The 22,811-nt window shown below is 36.4% G+C and overlaps 1 protein-coding gene across 1 annotated transcript in view; it reads left to right on the forward strand.

The window, feature by feature from the left end:
* The window catches only part of CCDC141 (coiled-coil domain containing 141), a 272,693-nt gene that overhangs the window by 104,400 nt on the left and 145,482 nt on the right, over positions 1 to 22,811 (forward strand). Inside the window, 1 exon segment of the mRNA XM_078146957.1 lies at positions 12,567 to 12,761. Within this exon segment, the coding sequence (XP_078003083.1) occupies positions 12,567 to 12,761 (195 nt within the window).

Below are 22,811 nucleotides of genomic sequence, written 5' to 3' on the forward strand. Positions count from 1 at the left end.
ATTAATGAAATATTATAATGAATATTATAATATTATGAGAGATGGGCCTTTCCTAATGAAGAGCTTGGACAAAGAGACTCATCTCAAGCCAGATCACTTCTAATTTGGAGGACAAGGGAAGGCTTCGTGTACCTTTGCCAAGAAAACCCGAAATGGGGTCATGAAGAGTCACATGCAACTGAAACAATTGAACAACAGAAAGTAGTTATCACAGCGATAAAGTTCACTAAAGAAGTGTGAAAGAACCACAGATATATGAAGAAACTATGTAAGAAAGCAATGTCAGTGGCATAAAAGGATGGTTTTTGTATTTGTGATCAGACCGTACATTTCTTTGAAGAAAGTAGGACCTGTTTATATTGGACACTATGTGTGAGAATGGGAAAGTGAGTGAGAATTGCACCAACATTCTTTTATCTTTCTTTGCTTCATTTGTGGTCTAGTAGTGGGAAAATAGCTGAGTGTGAAGGCAGAAAGATCTAGGTTCAAATCCTGCCTCTGACACTTATTCCTTGTGGGACGATGGGCAAGCTGTTTATACTCTATGGTTTTCAGTTTCTTCATCTGTAAAATGAGGAAGATAATAATACTTGTATGATGCACTTCCAAGACTATTGTGATACTCGGATGAGAGAACTTATGGAAAGTGCTTTGCAAAATTTAATGCTTTGTGTCATTACCAGTTATCATTGTGAGAACGGTGTCAGTGTCCATCAACACTCTACTGTGTGTCCATTTTATAGGTGAAAGGGTTTCTTTGCTCATCATTCATAATGCGTTTATCCCCTCCCTGGTTAATATTATATCTTAGATCTGTAGCAGACTGACACAATCTGCACAAAGCAGAGCTACTTGGCCAATTTACCATTCAACAACAGGTCATTCATTAGATGCTGTCTCAATGAAATTGGTATTAATGCTGAAACTTTGCTAGCTGTCCCAATTGTAAAGCTACACACAAAAATCATTTGAATGGTCATTTTTCTAACTTATACTTAACACAGATGTAGATGAAATGATTTTTGTAGGTGCTAATCCTGAACTTAATTCAAGAGCTTTTGTGATGTGCGTTATCATGTTAGAAAAAGAGGCACGTCACTTAAACCCTGATTTTCTAATGTTAATTAATTTCCTCCATTAGAAAATTCTGGGTGAGATTTTGATGGCCTCAATTTTCTGATTACAGACTACCTCTACCAATAATTTGGTAAGTTAGATTTAGAGTCAGAGGACCTGGGTTCTAAATCCAGGTCTACTATAAACTATAGGACCTTGAATAAGTTTATTAACCGTCTGAGTCCTCAATTTCCCTAGCTATAAAATGATAGGGATGGACTAAATGACTCTTTTAGCTTTAAATCTGTGATTTCATGATTAATTATGGAATATTGTTTTTTTTAAATCACCTTGAGAAGACATATGGTGCATCCATCCTCTTTTCTCCCATAATTATTGCAATACTCCAGGAAAATTGTTTTCTATTGCATTTTTAATGCTTCAGGATTCTACAATCTTTCTGAATGATTGGTCCTAAAATCACATAATCTTTTTAGTTAGGATATATAACTCAGTAATCCTTTGGTATTTCTTCTTTGGTGAGAACAGAGAAAATCATTGTGTCCTTTGTTTACTGGGATCAAGATTATGTCTATATACTGTGGGTAAATTCGATATGGACTGAAAAACCATTTTAGTCCAATTCATCAAGGACACCCTTGACTCAGAATGCTGTTTCTGGTTCCCTACCAATAGCTCAATCATAGAGAAGAGCTGCAGGGAATCTGACTAACTCTTTTTAGTACAATACAATTTTCTTGCAATCATGTAGACCCACACAGCCTCCTCTTTCTTCAGACAATGTTATTTGAATTCCTTTTAGTAGTATCACAGGATTTACTTTATGCCCCTATGGAAATGATTAGAGTTTCATTTTTCCACTTTAATGTGGAAAAAACTTCAGCTTGGAGAAATCATTGGAAAAATCCTTTTAAAAAATCCCTAAAAAACCTTCCAACAGAATCCTATAGTCCTGGGCTTCAGGTTTTTTTTTTTCCTTTCTCAATAAACCAATAGAAAATATGGCCAAGAGGAAAACAAAGCAAAAGAAAACAAAAGCTGTTCACAGTTCAGGGAAGCAACAAAAAAAAAAACAATTTTGCAGAAAGATGTCTTTTAAAGCATCTATTTAAAGTTCCCATGGATGAAAAGAAATGTTATTCTCTAGGCCACAGCAAAGCTTTCACTTTGGACCTTTTTTGAAAATGTGAAAGCTTATAATGAAACTTTGGGTCCTAAATGATACCATTTTGACTTGTTCAGCTGAGGAATGGATTGAAACCTCATTATTGAATCACAGAAGGAAGAGAAAAATCATTTCTTCTCTGGGCTTCATGCTTGAATTTTGCTATGTTTTTGATCATAGTTGGGAATGATTCATTTTTTGGTAGCCATAATTCTAGTTGCCTCTGTGCTATTGAGTAGCACATTGTAATGTATATCTATACTACTGGCTCCACTCTGTGGCCAAAAGTTATACAAAGTGAATCATGGGAGTAAATATTAAAGGGTGCTTCCTTTATTCTCTTTCATTTTCTATTCCTTTCCCCTTCTCCTTTCCTTTTCCCTTCCTTTCCCATCTTTTTCCTTTTCTTTTTTTTTGTATATTTTTTTCTTTTTTTGAATTTTCTAACTAGTTAACTGGGGGAAACACTACATCTTGCCTGAGAATTGTAGGAGACATTGACCTTTCCTCTAGGACACAGGTTCTTAACCCTTTTTTTTTTTAGTCATTGATCTCTTTGGCAGCCTGGTGAAGCCTATGATTCCCTTCCCAGAATAATGTATTTAAATACATAAAATAAAATAGAATTGCAAAGGAAAGCAATTACATTGAAATAAAGATGTAATTTTTTCCTATTCAAATTCATGGATCCCCTGAAATCTATTGGTTCATGTACCCCAGGTTAAGAACACCTGTACCAGACATTGCTTGTCTGAATACAGAAAATGTTAATTGTTGATTCATGGGTAATCACTTCAACATCTTATGATCCTGCTGTGCCTATAACCTAGAACTGTGACATAGAAACAATTTGCCACTGAATTCACAACTTGCCTGTGAGGGAGACAGGAACAGATGTGAGGTTTTATTTACCACCTAGGGAATTTAAGAAGGAGGTTCAGGATAGATGTCTTTTTTCTCACCTGGCTACTACTTTGGGTCTTTTCAAACTTTTCTGCCCTGTCCCCTACCCCAATTGGGTACCTCCTCTTCCCCTTTTTCCTTTTGTGTGTTGTTTTCCCCCATTAGATTGCAAGCTCTTTGAGGGCAGAACATTTTTCTTTTTTGTATTTGTATCCCCAGCAATTAGCAGAGTGCCTGGCACATAGGAGACTGAATAAATGTTTATTGACTATTGATTGTATTTGACACTTACTACTTATATGACTGTGGACAAACCATTTAACATCCCAGGGTTTCCATTTCCTCATCTCAAAATGTGGGGTGAGATTAGCCTCGGGGGTCCCTTCCTGTTTTAAATCTATAATCCTACGATCTTTAGTTGATAAGTAGGCACATCCTAAGACCACAATTCCTCTGCTGTTGCTATGTGCCCTTGCTAGAATGCATAACAGCCATGAGTGGGTTATAGGAACTGTACTATTCACTTATCCAGAATGGGATGAAACCTCGTTATCTACCTGGGTTGACACTTGTTTTTGTATAGGTCAGGGGAGAGGCAGAAATGTTGACAAGGGGCATATCCAATTCTTGCTTGGAGGTGTCTATGCTGCAGGTAAAGGGAGATTACCAATTTCTCAAGGCATCTATCTTTTATCCTCTAAAAGCCTGAGTGTGTCTTTATTGTCATTTTTCGGATTGTATCTATAATTCCATTGTTAGGGGGTACTCATACTAAGAAAACTCCCTCTACTAATGCAGTTGGGCACTTATTGTCAAATCTGTAGTTTCAGAGCCTACATCCCTTAGAGGTTAAGTGACATGCCAAGGAACATATAAACAGTATGTGTCAGGACTTGAACCCAGGTCTTCTGGACCCTGAGGTCAGTTTTGTGCCTACTCTATACCACCCAGATTAGTTCTTCATCCGCTATACCACCTTTGCCTTTCATTTCTTTCATTTTAAAAAGCCAAATGTAAACATGCTTTACTTAACTATGCACCACCCTCTGATTTGAATTGCCAAGTTAAAAACAAAAATGCGATTGATTCTGTTAATGCAACCATGTAGAGTCCTGTAAGTGTTGTGCCAATGAGTTAATTCTCCTTGGTTTGGACCTGAGCAGCACTGAATACTTAGAGATTGAGGAAGAAATGAGCTATAACTAAGGAGAACTCACTCCAGATTAACTACTCTCAGTAGGCCACTTTGTCATAGCCTTCAATTTACCAAGAATACAGAATCACTTCTACAGCTTAAACTTTTTTGGTAGTTTCACAGGTATATGCCCTGATATCTTTTCTCAGTCTTGTCATAGCATTCTAAGGATATAGGATCATAGATTTAGAGATGAAAAGGACCTTAAAAGTCATCTAGTCATCACAGAAGGAAGAGAAAAATCATTTCTTCTCTGGGCTTCATGCTTGAATTTTGCTATGTTTTTGATCATAGTTGGGAATGATTCATTTTTTGGTAGCCATAATTCTAGTTGCCTCTGTGCTATTGAGTAGCACATTGTAATGTATATCTATACTACTGGCTCCACTCCGTGGCCAAAAGTTATACAAAGTGAATCATGGGAGTAAATATTAAAGGGTGCTTCCTTTATTCTCTTTCATTTTCTATTCCTTTCCCCTTCTCCTTTCCTTTTCCCTTCCTTTCCCATCTTTTTCCTTTTCTTTTTTTTTGTATATTTTTTTCTTTTTTTGAATTTTCTAACTAGTTAACTGGGGGAAACACTACTGCCCCCATTTCACAGATGAGGAAACTGAGGCCCAAAGAAGATAAGAGAGCCAGCTAGGTAATAAAGTGGATAGAGGGGTGGAGTCAGGAATTCAAACCCAGCCTTTGTCACTAACTAGCAGTGTGACATTGGGCAAGTCATATAACCTCAGTTTCGTCATCTGTAAAATGGGAAAAATAATACCTAGCTTTGAGGGCTGAAGATAAAATGAAATAGTATTTGTGAAGCACTTTGCTAACCTTAAATTCTAGTTACTACTACTACTAATGCTACTTCTTCTTCTTCTACTACTACTACTACTACTACTACTACTACTACTACTACTACTACTACTTGCCCAAGGTCATTTGGTGTTAAGTGATATAGCTGTGATTTGAACCCAAGTCCTCTCACTCTAAATCAAGAATTATTTCTACTGTCCCCTATTACCATTCTTTGTGTGTGGTAAGAAAAAAAACCCATCCTGTTTTCAGATTTTGAAGTCAGGTTTGACATGGAAATTTTTATTTTTCACATGATGGCAAATCAATAAAGCTGCCTGGTTCAAAGCTATGAGATAATATTTGAAAAGTTCTTAGCACAGTGCCTGGCGGATGGAAGAAAGGAAAAAAAAAGGAGAGAGACAGACGGACAGAGAGAGAGAGAGAGAGAGGAGAAGAGAGAAGAGAAGATAGAGAGAGAAGGGAGAGAGGAAAGAAAAAGGAAGAAAGAAAGAAGGGAAAGAAGAAAGGAAAGAAGTAAGGAAAGACAGAGAGATGGAAAAAAGAAAGAAAAGAAGAAATGAAGGAAAGTTAGGCATTCTTTTTCTGTCAAGGCAAAGTTTCATTTGGAGAGGGAACCTAGGACTTTTGCCCCTTAAGAAAATTATTTTTGCTTTCTTGTCTATCAGCACTAATCCTCTTAAAAATACCCTTTCAATCAAGGGATCCAGGAGAAGCTCAATTTCCCCAGTAAATGGAACACTGAAAGGCACAGTTAAAAAGGGCCACTCCTGTGAGGCAAGAATGAGAATAATAGCATGACCTGTGGAGACCCACTGAGTACAAGTACATAGAGTGCCCGTGTGTCTTTAACGGGTCAGAGATATTCATGAATCTCTGTCGAATTGAAAAGTCAAGGTAATGGCAGGCTTTGAGTTGCTTCTGGTGGTGACACGTATGAGAAATATTTTATTGCTAAGTGACTGAGTCTCTTTCAGAGATTTAACACTTAGCAGGCAGGAAGCGGTTTAGGAAAAAGGGACCAAGATTTTTTCCTTTGGGTTTTTGTGGCCTTGATCACAGTGACAATTATTTTTCCCACTTTAAGGACATATTAAACTCAGGTGTCTCTCGAAGGCTTTATTATTATTTTTTAAGCTTTCCACATAAAAATACTAGGGAAATAGACTGTCAAATTTGTATAGAGAACTGTCAGAAATTTCCTGTAATGCTCTCCTAAAAAATAATTTCCTGAAAATATTGCCCCTTCCCCTGACATGTTAAACAGATCTACCTTCATCCCAGTGAGTGGAAGTCTAATAATTGTACAGACTCTTTCATCTTGCTTGGTTACTGCAGTCTCTCCACTTGGAGAGAAGTGCCTTGGAGAGACTGAGATGAGTAGACACTCTTTTTTTTTTTTTTGGCTGGGCAATGGGGTTAAGTGACTTGCCCAAGGTCACACTGCTAGTAAGTGTTATGTGTCTGAGGCCGGATTTGAACTCAGGTTCTCCTGAATCCAGGGCCGGTGCTCTATCCACTGCACTACCTAGCCACCCCCATGAGTAGACATTCTAAAACTGACTCCAGTTGCCTAATCATACACTGAAGAGAAGGCTCTTTGATTTGCTCCGGTAGGATTCAAAAGGGCCCATCAGCTTCATCTACTTCCTTTTTGCCTCATTCTTTTCATTTGCTTCCTTCAGTGACTCCTACACTCATGCTATCTGATTAGAAACCATTCTGTAAGGAGAGACGTCTTAGGGCCTTCTTCCCTCTGAAGTATGTGCCCCCCACCCTCCAAGAAGCAGGACATTGGTCATGGACCTTTTCATTTGTTCTTTTCCATTCTGGGTGGAGAGAATAGAGTCTCAAAACTTAATAAGTTCTAAAGGTTGTCACAAAGAACCCCAGAATTTTAGAGCTTAATTTCAAGGCTGGGCATTGTAGCAAGCCCAGCATTAGTGTTCTGAGAAGTAAAGGTGGCCTTCTAGATCTAGTCTAGAAGAAGCTGAGACTAGGATTCATCTGGCAGACATGCCACATATAGACGTGAACTTGGTGGGACTCATGCTATCTAGGAACTGAGCTAAGTTTTGAATCTACTACCTCTGAGACTACTTTCCCTAAGACTGAGTCAGCATAGGGGAAAATATGCCCTGGAGGTACTAGCAGAGATGTTTGTAATTTGCTTTTGTCATACCTTGGAAGTAAATATCTTATTGTGGGGGAGGGGGGGGAGGGAGGAAAAAAAGGAAAAAAGAAATATACATGATAACTATTATATATTTAAAAGGCATAGCAAGTTATACATAATAGGTTTGCAGTTTCATATGCAATCATCTTTTTTATTATACTATGTTATAGAAATGTTTGTTTTATTCCATTATTTAAAAAATAAAATAAAAAATAAAATTTATGTTAAGTAATTAAGTGAAACCAGCACCTTGGTCACTGGCTCCCTTACAACGAACATGGAATAGCATAACTGATAGGACTTAAGCCCAATGGTACTAGAGAAAAAAAATCTCCACTCTTCAGGTACCCTAGAACCATGAAAGGGATATATAGTAGGCCTGACTCAGAGAGGGAGAGAGCCAGAGCATTCTGTTCCCAAGGTGAAGAGCCCACTGTTTTGTGACCAAGCCAAAGTAGGGTGTATGCGTGGTTGTGTGTATGTGTGTGTGTGTGTGCAAATTACTATAGAAGACATGAAGAAGAGTATAGTCCCAATTCTCCTTGAGTGTGCAGGGTAGAAGTCATATTGTATTCCTCTTGTATTCTCCCTTAGTTTTCTACATCTAGTCATCAATTGAATTCAGCAACATAATCTATGATATGAAACTGAACCAAGATGGCAGTATAGTATAACTCCTCGACAACTGCTCCAGAAATATGATAATAAGAATGCAAAACTGAGTAGTGATTGGAAATCAAAGTAGACATTTTAGTGGGTTATCTGTCCAGCCTAAGATCACAATATTAATCTATAGTCAAGTGAACAAGAGAGGAACTATGGAATAGGAGACTGGTTTGGAACCAGAGCACTGAGATTTATTTTTGCACAACTTATTTTTGACTCAATCCTGGACCAAGCCAGCAGCATGAAGATTCTCAGGGGAGCTGGGACTTCAACATGGGAAGGCTTAGATTTGATCACAGAGTCAGCTCCAGGACTAGGCCAGGATTCTCTGACAAGTATTACAGACTTAGCCCCCCGCACTTCCAGTTAGGCCAGCCATGCAGGGTTGCTTAGAACAAACCATTTCAAGAGTGAGTAAACAAACAAACATGCTCAAGACATAAATCCAGAAGAGGAATATAACCCCAAGACAACCACAATAAAAAAAATACAATTTGCCCACAAAATCAATTAGAATTCCTAGAAGATAGGATGCAAGAGTTATGTTGATAAAGTTGATTTTGGAAATGAAATGAGAGTGGTAGAGGAAAGAATTGAAAAAGAGTAAAAGCTATAGAGAAGAAACTTAGGTACAGAACCTTACCTAAACGACAGATTAACTGATAATTAGAATAGATGAAACAGAAGCTAATGACTCCATGACAACAAGAAATAACAACAAGAAATACGGAAAGGTTGAGAAAGCTTGAAAAAAAGAAGAAAATGTAAAGTATCTCTTATCAAAGACAACTGACCAGAAAACATATCAAGGAGAAATAATTTAAGAATCACTTATTACTTGAAAACCATGATTTTTAAAAAGAGCCTGGATATTATATTTTAAGAAATCATGAAAGTAAACTGCCCAGATCTTTTTGAAAAGAGGACAAAGTAAAAACTACCAATAACTAGTTGGTCATCTGCTGAAAGAAACCTCAAAACAAAAACTCCCAGGAATATTGCAGCCAAAATTTGGGACTTCCAGGCACAAGCATCCAGAAAAGAAGAGTTCACTTACCAAGCAACTATGGTCAAGATCACATAAGATTTTATAGCATCTGTATAAAAAGAGCAGAAAGCATGGAATATAATCCTTCAAAAGGCACAAGCTTACAACCAAGAATAACTTACCCTCAAAACTGATTAAAATTTTACAGGGGAAAAATGAACCTCAATGCAATGGAGTATTTCCAAATATCCCTGATGAAATCACTGATGTGAAGTAGAAACTATGAAATACAAACACAGAAGTAAAGAAATATAAAAAATTAAATGTATAAATGAGAAATAGGAAAAAGGCTTTATTGAGATGAAGTATTTGCATTCCAAATGGGAGGGGTAATGATAGAAGCATTCCCAGGGAACCATAATGTCATCAGTATTCATAGAGTGAGTCATATAAGATAGAGGGACAGAAAATGAATTTTGTAATATTTTAATGCTCTTAAAAGGGAAAGGAATAAGCATTTATGTAGTACTTATCACACGCCATGCACTGTGCTAAGCATTTTACAAATATCATCTCATTTGATTCTTACAACAGTGCTGTGAGGTAATTGCTATTATTTTCCCCCATTTGACAGTTGAGGAAACTAAGGCAAACACGTTTAAGTTACTTGCCCAAGGTAACAAAGCTAGTAAATGTCTGAGACCAGATTTAAACTCTGGGTCTTCCTGACCTTATTGTGCCACCTAGCTGTCTCCTAAAAGAAGGGCTGGGAAAGAGAGTGGAACTGGACATCATTTGAACCTCACTTTCACTGGAATTGGTCGAAAGAGGATAGAACTCTCGCAGTTTGGTGTAGAAATACATTCGACTCAACAGGGTGACAGGAGGAAGTAAAGAAAGGGGGTGGGATTAAGAGGGAGGGTAGATCTGGGGAGGTTTTGGTCTCAAGCAAATTAAACCCTAAATTCAGGTGAAGGATCACGAAATGGGGGAAAGAAAGAAGAAAAAAAAAGAGAAAAAGACAGGAGGGAGGGAGGAAAAAAAATAGAAAGATTGAACTCCTAGGATTGGGGAGAGGCAGGGCACTTCCACTGTCAAGTATAGAGCATTGGTACTGAGCACACCTCTGTTCTATAACCCTCTTTCTATCTAAAGAGGAAGTGGGAAGCAAAGACAGGAAAAAGTACAAGAGAATAGGATGTAGGAAAATGTATAAAATCATAGTTTTTACAGAAATAAGTCCAAATGGAGCTAATATTAGAAGGGAAACAGTTAAGTGGTAGTGGGCTTCTTTGTAGCAATATTCTCTGATAAAAGTCTCATTTTAAGATTTTATATATATATATATATATATATATATATATATATATATATATATGTATGTATACACATACACACACACACACACACACACACACACAATGAAAACTCGTTCAAATTTGTAAGAATAAGGATCATTCCCCATGAACAAGCTTCTCAAGGTAAGAAAATAAAATTCTATATAGCCATATGAAAAAATGTTCCAAATCACTAATAATTAAAGAAATGAAAATTGGGTTCCACCTCATAGCCATTAAATTGCAATGTTATTAAAAAGGAAAAGTGACAAATGTGGGAAGGGCTACAGGATACACATACATTGATGCACTATTGATCAATCTATGAATTGGTCTAACCATTCTGGAAAATTATTTGGAACTGTGCCCCTAAAGTTACTAAACTATGTATAAATATTCTTTGACCCATCGATACCACTGCTTGATTCATAACCCAAGGGAAACAAAAAAGAAAATGATCCTCCTTCCTCTTCCTCTTTCTCTTCTTCCTCCCTCCTCCTTCTTCCTTCTCTTTCCCTTCCCCCTTCTATTTCCCCTTCCCCCTCCTCTTTCTCCCTCCCTCCCTTCTTTCTTTCTTTCTTTCTTTCTTTCTTTCTTTCTTTCTTTCTTTCTTTCTTTCTTTCTTTCTTTCTTTCTTTCTTTCTTTCTTTCTTTCTTTCTTTCCTTCCTTCCTTCCTTCCTTCCTCCTTCTTTCCTTCCTTCCTTCCTTCCTTCCTTCCTTTCTTTCTTCCTTTCTTTTCCTTCTCCTCCTCTCCTCCTCCTCCAATAAAGCTTTATTTCCAATGGCCTTCATGCCATGATTAAATGAGCATCAGATTAGAACTTTGGTGGCTTTTAAAAAATATAAATAGTGCACATTGAAATCATAGTCTATAACATATATATAATATGCATTTATGTATGTGTATAGATATTTATACACATGTATATATATATGTGTGTGTGTATGTATGCTTATGTATGTTTGTATAGGAGTATTTGTATTTTCACCACCAGCACAGTGTTGGATATTTGTGGTATAAATGAATAACAGTGGCAGACTATGCTTAGTATTGTAATAAACTTCTGTTGCTACTGAGAAAACAGATGCAATTTGAAAGAGGCTACGATAAAATCAGACTGAATTGGGGCTTAATTTTCAGTCCTTTGACAAATGAACTGTGCCTATCCCTTAATCTAGCCTGGAATAAAGTGCTCCTTGCTATCCCTGCCCCCCCCAATAGCCCCACTATCAGAGCTATTGTCTTATAGATAATCATAGTTTTATTATACTAGATCTGAATCTCTGCTTTTGAGAGCAACTTGGATTTTCCTTCAAATAGACTGAATGTTAAAATCTTTGGTACACTCCAAGTGTTATCCTTTTTCCTTTTCTTCTTATTTTTTTGTTTTGCATCTGAATGCGATGGAAAATAGAAAACTGCCTCTTTTCTTCTCTAGAATGTTTATATTTCATTAAGAGTGAAAGCACTGAAAGGTGATTTTAAGGCCAGGAGGGAGGGAGTACTGTGCAATAATAGCTATTAATTTTGTGGTGAATAACAAGCCTTAATTTGCGGTTTCAAATTCTGGCAGACTCTGAAGCAACAAGAAGCCATGTGATGTTTTCCTTATTTTTCAACATTTTCCTATATTGGCAGTGAAACTGAATTTGGAGAGAAAGATTCATATCTATTCTCTTTTCTCCTTAAATTAAAAAAAGGGAATTTGGCCATAATACAAATTGAAAATGAGTATAAATGTATTTTTGTACATGTGGGATGGTGATGTGATGGAAGGAAAGCAAGTATAAGCTATTTGATTCTGCAATAGCTTCACTTAGCTAAGCCTCCTAGATCTCATTCTTTTCTCTTTCCTCCTTCCTTCTCTTTTTTTCTTTCATCTTTCTTAATACTACAATAATGTAAAAGGAAACAAGACATAGAGACAGCTACACTCCATTTGTAAAGACAAATTTTGGTGCCAGAGAACTGATGCTATACCATACTTCCCTCCTTTGAGTAGAAAAGTGGGGGATGATAGATGTGGCATATGGCATATGCCATCAGACAAATACTTAATATATTATAAAATCCTTGGATTTTACCAGATACAGTAGTTGACTGACAAGTACAGTCAATACCTTATATATATATATATATATATATATATATATATATATATATATATATATATGTTTTAATTTTAACCTTATTAAAGCCAATTAAGGCTAGACTGTGTAGAACCAGCTAAATGAGAATGGTCTCTTTTAGGAATGGAATTCTGCTGTTGACAAATTGAAGAGCGAAGCCCTCAGTATTCTGCTGTCAGAAGACTATGTGGAGAAAGAACACCTCCAGCTTTCAAACCAGAAGCTGAACCAGCTTCAAGAAGAGTTCGCCCAACTCATGGAGAAAAGGAATACCTTGTTACAAGAGGCGAATGATTTTTTTAACAGTGCTAACAAGGTTAGTGTAAGGCAAAATCAGTAATTATAAGTAATCATGTGTTGCTTAAAAGAATGATTTAGAAGACTAGATTATATCAAGGGGATGGAACATCTAAACACTATTATCCAAGCTGAGAGATTCCATGGCCCCTAAGAACAGCAAGTTGGCTTTTATGTATTCCTACTGTGATTATAAGTTGCTTTTAAAAAGTAAGAACATCTCAATCATTAACATGAAAAAATTTTGCTTTTTAAAAATTGCCTCACACAGTGTTTGTTAGTTACATTGTAGAACCTTTTCTGTTTGGGAGCTAACCAGGATCCTTTATTTGAATATTTTAGTAATTACAAAGCAATGCTATCACATTTAGGCTAGAGAAAGGGAATCAGGTTTCAAAAACCAACTAACAACAGCAACAGCAACACACTCCCTTTACAATTTTCAATGAGTGATTCTTTATTTCCAGCCCTCCTTTTTTTTAAAATTGCATAATAAAAGGAATACTGAACAAAGTTGAACAAAGTTCTACTGCCTTATGGAAGCATAAAGAATAAAACACAAGGCCATTCTGCCTCTCTTCTAGGGGAAAACTTATTTGAAGCTGCAAATAGGTACATGAGTTTTATCTTTGTGTCATGAACCTGTCTTTTGAAATCCAGAGGAGGGAAATCTTGAGTATGGGCCACTTCCAATTCTTGAACTGAAATCTAAAGCTCTCCATATGTCAATGGAAAGTGGCAAGATGCTAGGCTTTATTTCCTTTTTCATTCCTTTAGTGATCCTCCAGTTAATTCATGTAAGGCAAATTATTACCGATGGCTAATAATGAATGCTAATATAAATGTGTTCACCTTGTGTGTGCCAAATTGTTGTTCATATTTAAGAACTTAATTCTTTTAATTTTCTCAGTATTTGAGGAGTGAACATATACCTTCAAACTCTATTAGTAAATTTGTCTTATACATTAGTTTCCTTTGGTGTTAGTCAAGATCCTGACTCCCGTCAGAGAATTTTGCTTATCATTTTTCTACAATAGCATACTAACTATTCAAGCTATAATTATCCATATGGCAGAATTCCCAAATGCACCAGAGTGACATACAGATATGAATTCTCTGCTCTTTCTAACATCAAAGACACAATTTCCAAAATCAGATCTATGGAAAGGTCACTATAAATGACAAGTCATACATACATACATACATGAACAAAACCCTTAAGGTCAGTAGGAGATAAAATTTTTAATGTAAATATTTAATACATATGATGGAAATACCACTGAATATGTAGTCAGAAGAATTGGAATATTAGGTTTGCTATGGGCTACTTCTGAAACTGTGGTCAGATCATTTAACCTAAAGTTGTTGGCTTTTCCAAATCTGTAAAATGAAGAAATTGGACTAATGACCAACTCCTAAAGTATCTTCCAACTGTACCTTTGTTATTATATGATCACTACCCACTACTATCACATGGATACCTATGTACCATGTTGGTACAGTAGGAAGTAACCAAAACTAGATGGTAATTTTATGGTAAATACCACCATTGTAACTAAAGATGAAAATGCATCTGGTGATTACATGTGAATTGTGCAAATTTAAACGTGCAAGTTTAAAATCTGAGCCCCTAGCAATCCTTTGAAAAGACATGTGGACCGTATATCAGTCCCTCTACCCTCTCGTTGTAGTCGTTGGTCCCCACATATATACTTCTCATACCCTGGAGAAATGATGGGAAGATCTTTATGGGCACTCAAGCCTTGAGGAGCCATTTGGTATGATTGTAGATGGTAGATTATGCCATGGCAATAGAAATTTTGAGTGTAAGCTTTATTATTTACTCTGTGTGTGTGTGTGTGTGTATGTGTGTGTGTGTGTGTGTGTGTGTGTGTGTGTGTGTGTGTTTACAAGACTGTGCTTAAGCCTTCTCTATGCTCCATGGCTGTACATCCATTCTTTTTCTGTATCCCTTCTCCTTCATTCTTTCCCTTTCCCTTTTTTCTACATATATCTGTCAACTTAGACATAAGGGTTACCACTATTTAAAAAAACCCAATTATGGCACATAAATGTTTTCATAAATTGAAATCACTAGATAAATCATTCAGAGCAATATTTAGAATTCCTTACTTCTGTTCTTTAGGGATAAAAATGTTAACTTATTCAATTTTTCAGAACTGAATATAACATAATTATCATTTTATCTGTCCTTGCTGAACATTATTTTTCCTATGGGTCCAAACATAAATCTCTTTACCTTTCAATATTACCAGAAGTTGTTCATTTCTAAAGCCAAAGCTAATCATCCAGTTAGCTTAATGTTTGCACACAAGCAAATGTTCCAAATGGTCCTGGTTGAACAATATGGTAGTTTACATATGGAGCACCAGGTGGAGCCATTATGACATGTGACATATTAACATTTGCAGTTTTTCAGTGGATTAGTTCTGCTGGGTTCATTTGAGAACTGATCCCAAAGGAGTATAATTTCAGAGTGAATGAGAGGAGAAAAGTTGAGAAGATGGGCCTATAGTAAGGGTAAAGTGCTCAGAATTCTAGCTATAGTTCTGTCAGATTTGTGACTGAAAATATGGATCTTCTGTGGTTGGCTAACTATCCGTTGCACTGACTCTCGCATTTAAAATATATTTTTTCAATGACTATGGTAGTTGAAAAATATGCAGATGGCAGATTGTTTTCATGGTGCATGAACAAGGGAGCTAGGCTAATTCTGTTCAATTTGTTTAAGACTAAGTCTCTTTTTAGTTATGGAGCATTTGTTATATTGGTTACATCTAATCTATAAATTTATGTAGAATCAGTCATTCAAGTAGTTATCAGATACCCACTTTTTACTCTAGAGTGCAGTATTTCAGTTTTCCCAAATAAAAGCCAATGGTGCTGAAGAAGTAGCAACAAATACAACAATTTAGGGAGAAATAAAGAGGTCTTTTTACTTTTTGACAAGAAATTATCTAGGACAACTGAGCTTTTAAATTTAGGCTTATCTCTGATGTCAGAAGAACACTGGAACAAAGCAGAAGTCTGTATACAATTGTCTATTTATTGAAATAGGTATAAATGAGAGGGAGAACTATCTTTGGAAACTGGATAAAATGAAGAGAAAATAACCTAATTAAATGAAATCATAATTCTTCATGTTGATGCAGAACAGAAAAGAAAAGAAATGACAACTCTATTTTCTCCCTCCAGAAATATTAGTTGCATGGGAGCAGCTAGGTGGTGCAGTGGATAGAGCATTGGCCCTGAAGTCAGGAGGACCTGAGTTCAAATCTAGCCTCAGACCAAACACTTGGCACTTACTAGCTATGTGGCCTTGGGCAAGTCACTTAACCCCAATTGCCTAAAAAAAAAATGAACAGAAATCTTAGTTGCAGGACTAACAATTGTATCAACAAATGAAAATGATGTATTTTTCAGTTAAAAAATCAAAACAATATCTTTTCATTTTATATATTAGCTCATGTCATCAAACATATGGAAATGTTCTGTGACCCCACATCATTTTATGTCTACAAATCTAAAAATTAACTTTTCTACAAAACTAATTGTATTATGAATTCTTTCACTTTCCTGGAAGCTGATCACATAAAATGAGTAGTTTAAGATTTGTTATAACCATATGTGATGAAAGCCATTCATAAACTGTAGTGCTTCCTTTTTTTCATGGATAATTATTGAAATATTTTTTGTGAATCTATTAGCAACTTATGTGGAAGCTTATCAACTCCTTTCCACACAAGGAAAGTAAAAATTAATCAATTGCCAATATTGGAGATATAAGCTAAAAAAACCAAACAAGCATTATAACAGTAGTTTTATAGAATCATCATTCTAACCACCAGTGTTTGTGCAAGAGTTATGGGAATGCAAATTTGCAATGAAAATACAACATCTATCATTAAATTATTTTGGCATACACAATTTTTGTTACTAATGATTTTAACTTGGCATTATTTATTTCAAAAAATGTTCACTCAGATCAATATTTATTGATCAATTACTTGAGATATATTAGTTATTATACAGAGAATGTGTCACTAAAATAAATTAACAAGCATATATTAAGCTCCTACTATCTGCCAAACAATGTGCTAACCATTGGGGATGCAAAGAAAGGCAAAAGAAATCCCTGCCCTCAAGGAGCTCACAATCTAACAGTCAAGCAGAGAGACGGATTTTAAGAACAGAGGGAACCATGGTTTATATGACAAGCCCGAACTTACCTGACACAACAAAATATTCTTGCTTCAGTCCATGATTCAAGACCTATCCCTTCAGTTACTAGGCACATGTCTTCCTTAAGGAAAACAAGTTCCAGAGAACAAGGCTCTACTTACCTTAGGGACCTACCTAGGTTCTTGGCTGTCAGCTGGAGAGCCAAGGTCAGTCACAAAGCCAGAGCAGCTAGAAGCCAGAAAGTAGCAATTTTTCCAGCTCCCACTGTTTCTGATTTCATTGTTGAACATTAAATGACTCTTTTGAAATGGTAATATTATCTTTTAAAGATATTTATTTGGACATGAAGTAATACTATCTATGGAAATGTCACAGTTCCAAACAAAAATTAATCATTTAACAAATTCCACAGATGCTGAATGCCTCTTAGGAGCATAGCACTATGAAGGATACCAAAAAAACAAAACAAAACCAAAAACCATGGTCTCTGTCTGCATACAGTATATAGGTTGGTATTAGAAGGGGCAGGGAAGACATTTGCACAGAAGAGAGGTTTTATTATGTCCTCTTAAATGCATAAAACTCTTCCATTTCTCATTAACTACACACACACACACACACACACACACATACACACACACACACACACACACACACACACATACACCCTTGAAAATTCTCTATGCCCTACCCTATATTTTCATCCTTTGCTGAAGTCTCTGAAGATGAAGCACCCCTTTTTTCTTTGTCATGGCTACTTGTGACCTTGATTCTATTCCCTTCTTTTTCCTCTGGGACTTTCCTCCATCTGTTATTCTCTTGTTCATCATCACTCACTTCCTCTCTACTCCTTCCCCACCGTCTACAAACATTCTGAAGTCTCCTTGACTCTTTACATGCAGCAGACTTCCCTTATCCTTTCTATGCTCTCAAGGCAATCATCCTATATTTTTCCTCTTCACATATAAACTTTGAGAAAGAATATTCTATACTTTACTACCTGTTCCCTATCATGAGAGACTCACTCCCCAAATCTTGGTGCTGCTCTTGCTAATGTCGCCAATGACCTTTTAAGCACCAGACTGAACAGCCTCTTCTCAGTTCTAGATCCTCAATGATACACTTGATACTGCTGACCACCTCCTCCTTCTAGATTCTTTTCTTGTCCCTTAGCTTCCTTGTGACACTTTTTTTATGAGTATCCCTTGGTCTCCCTTGATGGATCTTCATCCTCTTTCTTGACATTAGGCATGGCTATTCCACAAACCTCTATCCCTTTCTTTTCTCTCCATATCTTTTCCTGTAGTGGTCTTACACCCATAAAATGGTTTAGGGAGAGAGCGAAGGGAAAGAAAAGAAGCCATTCTTGTGGTTTTAGTACTGCTTTTGCATTGATCATTCAGAGTCTTTATATCCAGACCTAGTCTCTTCTTGAGTTCATGTACTGTATTTCCCAATTGCTTACTATTTCTTCCTGGACACTCTCTCTAACACCTCAAACCTATCATATCCCAAATAAACTTAACATTTTCTCTTCATCACTTTTCTTTTATCTATCCCATGATACCACCATCTTCCCAGTGACTCAGACTTAAAATCTCAGCCTCATCTGTGACTTATCCCACTCCCCCAAGTCCTACATTCCATCAGTTTTCAAGATCTGTTGTTTCTACATCCTCAATATCTTTTACATCTTTCCAAGGCTCTGCAATCACAATGCTATGTTACTACTTTAGTTTAGCTTCTCATTGCTTTTCACCTAGACCATAATACCCTCCTTGCTTAATTCCCTGTCTCCAGTCTCTACTCTCTCCAGTCTATCCATCCCACAGCTACCAAAATAACCTTCTTGTCTACGAGTCTAAATTGCCATCTTCTTGAGTTACTATGGTTAAAGCATGGTAGTATAGTGGAAAGATCTGTCATCCTAGAGTCAATAGAGACTTAGATTTGAATCATTTCTCTTATTATCAGTAAAATACTTTCTTTGACACTACTACTGAGATTTTGGGACAGCTGGGTGGCACAGTGAATACCATGTGGGGCCTGAAGTTGGGGAGACCAGAGTTCAAATCTGGCTTCAGACACTATCTGTATGACCCTAGGCAAGTCATTTAACCCTGTTTGCCTCAGTTTGCTCATCTGTAAAATGAACTACAGAAGAAAATGGTAAACTGCTCCGGTATCTTTGCAAAGAAAACCTCAAGTGGGGTCACAAAGAGTTGGACATGACTGAAAGGGCTGAACAACAAAAACTGACATTTAGCCTCTGTGTGCCTCAGTTTCCTCATTTGTTAAGTGAGAATCATAGTATATCAAGTACCTGGGTTGTTGTGAGGCTTAAGTGAGATAATTTATGTAAATCATTATATAAATGTCAACTATTCTTATTATTATTTTAAAAGCCATCCCTTTGTCAATGAAGCTTTCTGAAACTTATACTTTTCCTCAAATGACAGTCATTAAGGACATAGTTAAAGCTTTTCCACCTGATAATCTAACAGAGGATCCATACAACTGGCATACCTGTCATCCTGCTACAGTGCCTTGTCATGGCATGGTGGTGAACTTGGGGCCTTGACAGCATTGGAGTGGGAACTTGGGAGATAATGTATGCAATACATTTATCAGGCCTTCAATCCTGAAACGATTCATTTATAACATGCTCAGTCCATCAGCAGATACTTGTTCCAATGCAGAGAAAGAAATTTTGTTTCAGAGTTTAAAAAACTAACTTTATTTCAAAAATTGTGTTTGGTTGAAAAGCAAGGACAGTCATAGCCAGAAATTTAAAACTGTGAATGACTTTAGAAGTCAACTAGTCCAATTCTTTCGCTTTCCAGTTGAGGACTCAGAAGCCCAGAGGGGTAAAATAACTTGCTTAAGGTCATGCAGTCACAGAGATGGGATTCAAAACTATATCTTCTGAATCCAAATCTGCATGCTTTCTACCATCTCATGCTACTTCAAGAACATTAAAATTATTATTCTTTTACTAAATTAGAGGGTTTTATAATTAATGTCATTGCTTTTTAAGTTCCCTATCAATCTTTTGCCCACTACATCTGAATGTAATCCATCTGCTAACTTACAGTGTATCTGTCTAGTTTTAAATATGGGCCATATGTTTGTGCTGAATTGAGGAGGTGAAGTATAAAATAAATAAATATGCAACATGTCCAAAAGATACCTACAAATACATGAAGAGAGATTAATTGAAAGAAAAGGGCTGGAGGGAATATTTTGGAGTTATTAGGCAGAAGTATTCCTCAAACCATTAGGAGAAGAATTTATTGAGGGAGAGAAAATATGAAGAGAAGAAGAAGGGTCAGAAGATGGCTCAACCCTCAGGGCTGCCCATAGTGAAAGGTAGGAGAGGAAGAACCACGTAAAGAGAAAGGAATATTCAGTAAGTACCGGGTGGTGTACAATGATGAAATGAGAGCACATTCCTAAACTTTTAAAGCTTTCAGAAAATGCTTCAATTTTACCTTTCATTGATTTCACCATGTGATTTGTGGTACTTCTGGTTTGGGGAATCTAGCACTAGAAGGACCAGAATTTAAGAATACCTAAAAGGACCAAACTGCATCAATTGACACCATAAATTTTTTTAATCCATAAAGAAAAGAAAATAGAAATATGATGAAATTTTTTATTTCACAGTAAAATTATAACATTTTTCTATCAATTGATGCACCTCCCTTCTAGTGCCGGCAGACATTAGTTTAGATCTGGATAAAAAGAGGCCTGAAAAATTTAGGAACTGAGAAAAAATATGCCAATAGTTGCACAAAGGAGATATGTGTATTCAACAAACTATTTGTGTTTTCTTTCTTTTATTTAATATTAATTGGTAACACTATTAAATAGGAAAAAAAAGAAAATTGTTTAAATATTACATCTCCTTCTAACTTGACTGAGATAATTTTGCTTTGGCCCATTCAATCTCCGTTTTAAAACAGACAAAATTCCAGTGTTTAAATATTTAATGATATTAATTTCTGCTTAGTAAGATAAACTGGATCCTGAAGGCCTAGTACTATAGTAAGAGAGACTGTAGTGTTGTAAAGAGTGCTGATTTTAGAGTCAAAAGGACCTGAATTCAAATCCTGTCTCTGATAAGGGACTAATCGCTTAACCTCTCTGAGGCTTAGTTTCTGCATCTGTAAAAAGAGATAATGACGTCTGTACCGCTTATCTCTCAGGGTTGTTGAGAGAATCAAATGATATAATGCATGTCCTGTGTTTTACAAACCTTGAGCACTACGTAACAATAATATTATTATTATTTTAGCTTCATTGCATTTGGCTCTTTCTGGATTTTCAAAACTCCTAATTTTTACACATCTCTGTCATTTCTTTCTGGAGCAAATCACCCTTCTAGAAGAGTCTTTCATTCATGACCTTTCTGAAATACTCTATTTTGTTCAGTTGTTTCCAACTTTTTGTGACCCTGTTTGGATTTTCTTGGCAAAGATACAGGAGCAGTTTGCAATTTCTTTCTCCAGCTCATTTTACAGATGAGGAAACTGAGGCAAACAAGGGTAAGTGACTTACCCAGGGTAACACAGCAAGTTAGTATCTGAGGCTAGATTTGAACTCAGAAAGAGGAGTCTTCCTGATTTCAAGCCCAGTGCTCTATCCACTGCACCCCCTGGCTGCCCTAACTCTCCTCTGCATCAAAGACAACCTGTGTTCTTGTTCCCTTTGCTTTTTTACAATGGAGACGCAGGATGATATTCCATCTCAGCTGTTTTCCACTAACCATTGCACATTCTTAGAGTGAAATAACTCACCCCTCCAATCTTCCTTTAAGGGGCCAGAATCCTTTGAACTACAACTAATATAGTTTAAACATAGTTAGCTTTCTAATGCAAAATTACAAATTATACATAAAAGGACTTGTATATTGCATTTCTCATAAGGACCAAAAGTTCAGCCAATGCTTTAACATACTAATTATAATCAAGGGGTGCAGTCTTATTTATTCTAACAAATTATTATTACAGACTTTCAGAATGGAAAAAAACTCAGAGGCCATCTAGTTCAATCTGTCTCCAGTCCAATTCCCTCTACAATATAATGGTTATCTAGCTAGCATTTGAAGATTTCTAGTGATGGGGAATATCACTACTTCTTTGGACCTATGAACAGTTCTAATTATGTAAGGAAAGCTTTCCTTATGTGGAACCAAAATTTGCCCCTGCAACTTCAATGCATTTTTCTTAGTTCTGTCCTGAGAGGCCAAGCAGAAAAAGTCTAACCCCTCTTCCAGGGGGCAACCCTAGGAATGGGAAACTATAGATGTGTTCATCCTTCTTAGCTGGTCTAATTTATCCAACTACAATTTAATTATGCTGCTGCTCTGTATTTATACTGTATTCAATGGGTAGTTACTTTCTCAACCCTTTCGTTTAGAAAGCATGTATCTCCCCATTTGAATAAAATGATCTTTGTATTCATATCTCTCATAGACTCTTTTTTTTTCTTGCTTTTTGGTGAGGCAGTCAGGGTTAAGTGACTTGCCCAGGGTCACACAGCCCTTCATAGACTCTTGTGTAATTTTAATGTATGTATGGGAGACACTGTCTGAGGAATGTTATGAAAACTATGTTTTGGTCTACCAAGTCAAATCCTTTTTAAAGACAATAAACACGTTGGGATAAGATTTCCAGTCAACTGCATTACTGTAAAGATATGGTCTGCTACGGAAAATTATTGGCAAAAGCTTTCCTGTTCCTTTCTCATGTTTTTATCAAGGATATCTTCAATGTGTACTTTGATAATTCTCGTACTTTAATGAAATTAGGAAGCATATATATGAATTGATAGTCATGGACATTTTTTGGTTAAAAATGCTATC

The sequence above is a fragment of the Phascolarctos cinereus genome, unplaced genomic scaffold (assembly GCF_003287225.1).
Source record: "Phascolarctos cinereus isolate Bilbo 61053 unplaced genomic scaffold, phaCin_HiC Scaffold_726;HRSCAF=1367, whole genome shotgun sequence".
NCBI classification, from domain to species: domain Eukaryota; kingdom Metazoa; phylum Chordata; class Mammalia; order Diprotodontia; family Phascolarctidae; genus Phascolarctos; species Phascolarctos cinereus.